Raw genomic sequence first — 1,398 nt, forward strand, 5'->3', positions numbered from 1 at the left:
CCTTGTGCCCTGCGTGGCCACAAGTCCCCACTGGCTGCAGACGGGGAAGCTTCAAAAGCATTTGCCATCCTGCTCCTTGGAGGCACCCACCCTGACACACATCAGCAAACAGCCTGTTCCTGAGGAAGTCATGGGAGCTTCTGGCTTCCCCAGAACCCTCCTGTGCCAACGTGCATCCTCCTGCTGGGCCAGAGCTGCCTGCAGGCACAGCTCGGCTGCCTCCAGCCACCCCAAAGCTTAGAGTTCCTGCCCTGTGATTTTCCCCTAGCAAATACCCAAAATAACACATCTCCCAGGTGCTAGACACAGTCGCTTAAAGCATCACTGTTCTTCCGTAACCAGCTAACATCACCTGCATCCTCCAGTACCAGCCCTAGGCATCACATCCCAGGAGATACTGCAGCTGGGGACCAGGCAGCTGGACCTCTGCCTCCATCCCTACCTGCACTGACACCAGTATCTCCTCACAGGTATCCACACCTGAGCCCCAAGTACAAGGAGTCCTTTGACGTGGGGAGCGACATCTTCGCCAAGTTCTCAGCGTACATCAAGAACCCACGCAAGGAAGCAAATACCAGTAAGAAACACAGGGAGGGAGGGAGGGAGGGGTGCCAGGCTGCCTGCTACCACACTGGGCAGGGGGAGAAGGTGCCCCAGGGTGGCCCTGAGGGCTTCATCCCTGTGTGCCAAGCTTGGGAGAGTCTCATCTGGCCTGCCACAGTGCAGGCTGTGCTAGGAGCCCAGGGCACTGGACTAAGCACTTCTTTTCTTGCCCTCCCAGATTTGGAGAAGGCTCTGCTGCGGGAGTTCCACCGGCTGGATGTCTACCTGAACACCCCTCTCCCCGAGGAGATTGACCAGGACAGTGTGGAGGACATCACTGTCTCCAAGAGGAAATTCCTGGATGGAGACCACCTGACTTTGGCTGACTGCAACCTCCTGCCCAAACTGCACATCATCAAGGTAATGGCACCAGTTCCTGGGGCCAGCATGGGGGCACCTGCTCCATGAGGGGGCATGGCGTGGGGTGATACAAAGAGGGGACTAGGGGGTCAGCTTACCAAGCCAGAGAGCAAATCTTCCTCAGGTCTGGCAGGTCTCAATCTCCTCCTCTTCCCCTCTCCAGATCGCAGCCAAGAAGTACCGCGACTTCGAGATCCCGGCGGACATGTCGGGCGTCTGGCGCTACCTCAACAACGCCTACGCCTGCGACGAGTTCAGCCACACGTGTCCTGCCGACGAGGAGATCGAGCACACCTACGCCAGCGTGGCCAGGAAGATGACCTGACCCCGCCGCGGACACCCCAGCACGGCCCCGGCCGAGCCCTCTGCAGCCCTGGCGCAGCCAGACCCCAGTGAGGGGGCTGGAGGGGTTCGGGCAACGCTAACCCCGCCCGG

The 1,398-nt window shown here is 59.8% G+C and overlaps 1 protein-coding gene across 1 annotated transcript in view; it reads left to right on the forward strand.

Moving 5' to 3' along the window:
* The window catches only part of CLIC2 (chloride intracellular channel 2), a 7,737-nt gene extending 6,449 nt beyond the window's left edge, over window positions 1-1,288 (forward strand). The window contains exons 4-6 of the mRNA XM_010003433.1: window positions 471-577; window positions 782-963; window positions 1,127-1,288. Coding sequence (XP_010001735.1) covers window positions 471-577; window positions 782-963; window positions 1,127-1,288 — 451 coding nt within the window. The remainder of the gene's footprint in view (window positions 1-470; window positions 578-781; window positions 964-1,126) is intronic.
* The last annotated feature ends 110 nt before the right edge of the window (window positions 1,289-1,398 follow it).

Source organism: Chaetura pelagica, unplaced genomic scaffold, assembly GCF_000747805.2.
Source record: "Chaetura pelagica isolate M959 unplaced genomic scaffold, ChaPel_1.0 scaffold938, whole genome shotgun sequence".
NCBI lineage: Eukaryota > Metazoa > Chordata > Aves > Apodiformes > Apodidae > Chaetura > Chaetura pelagica.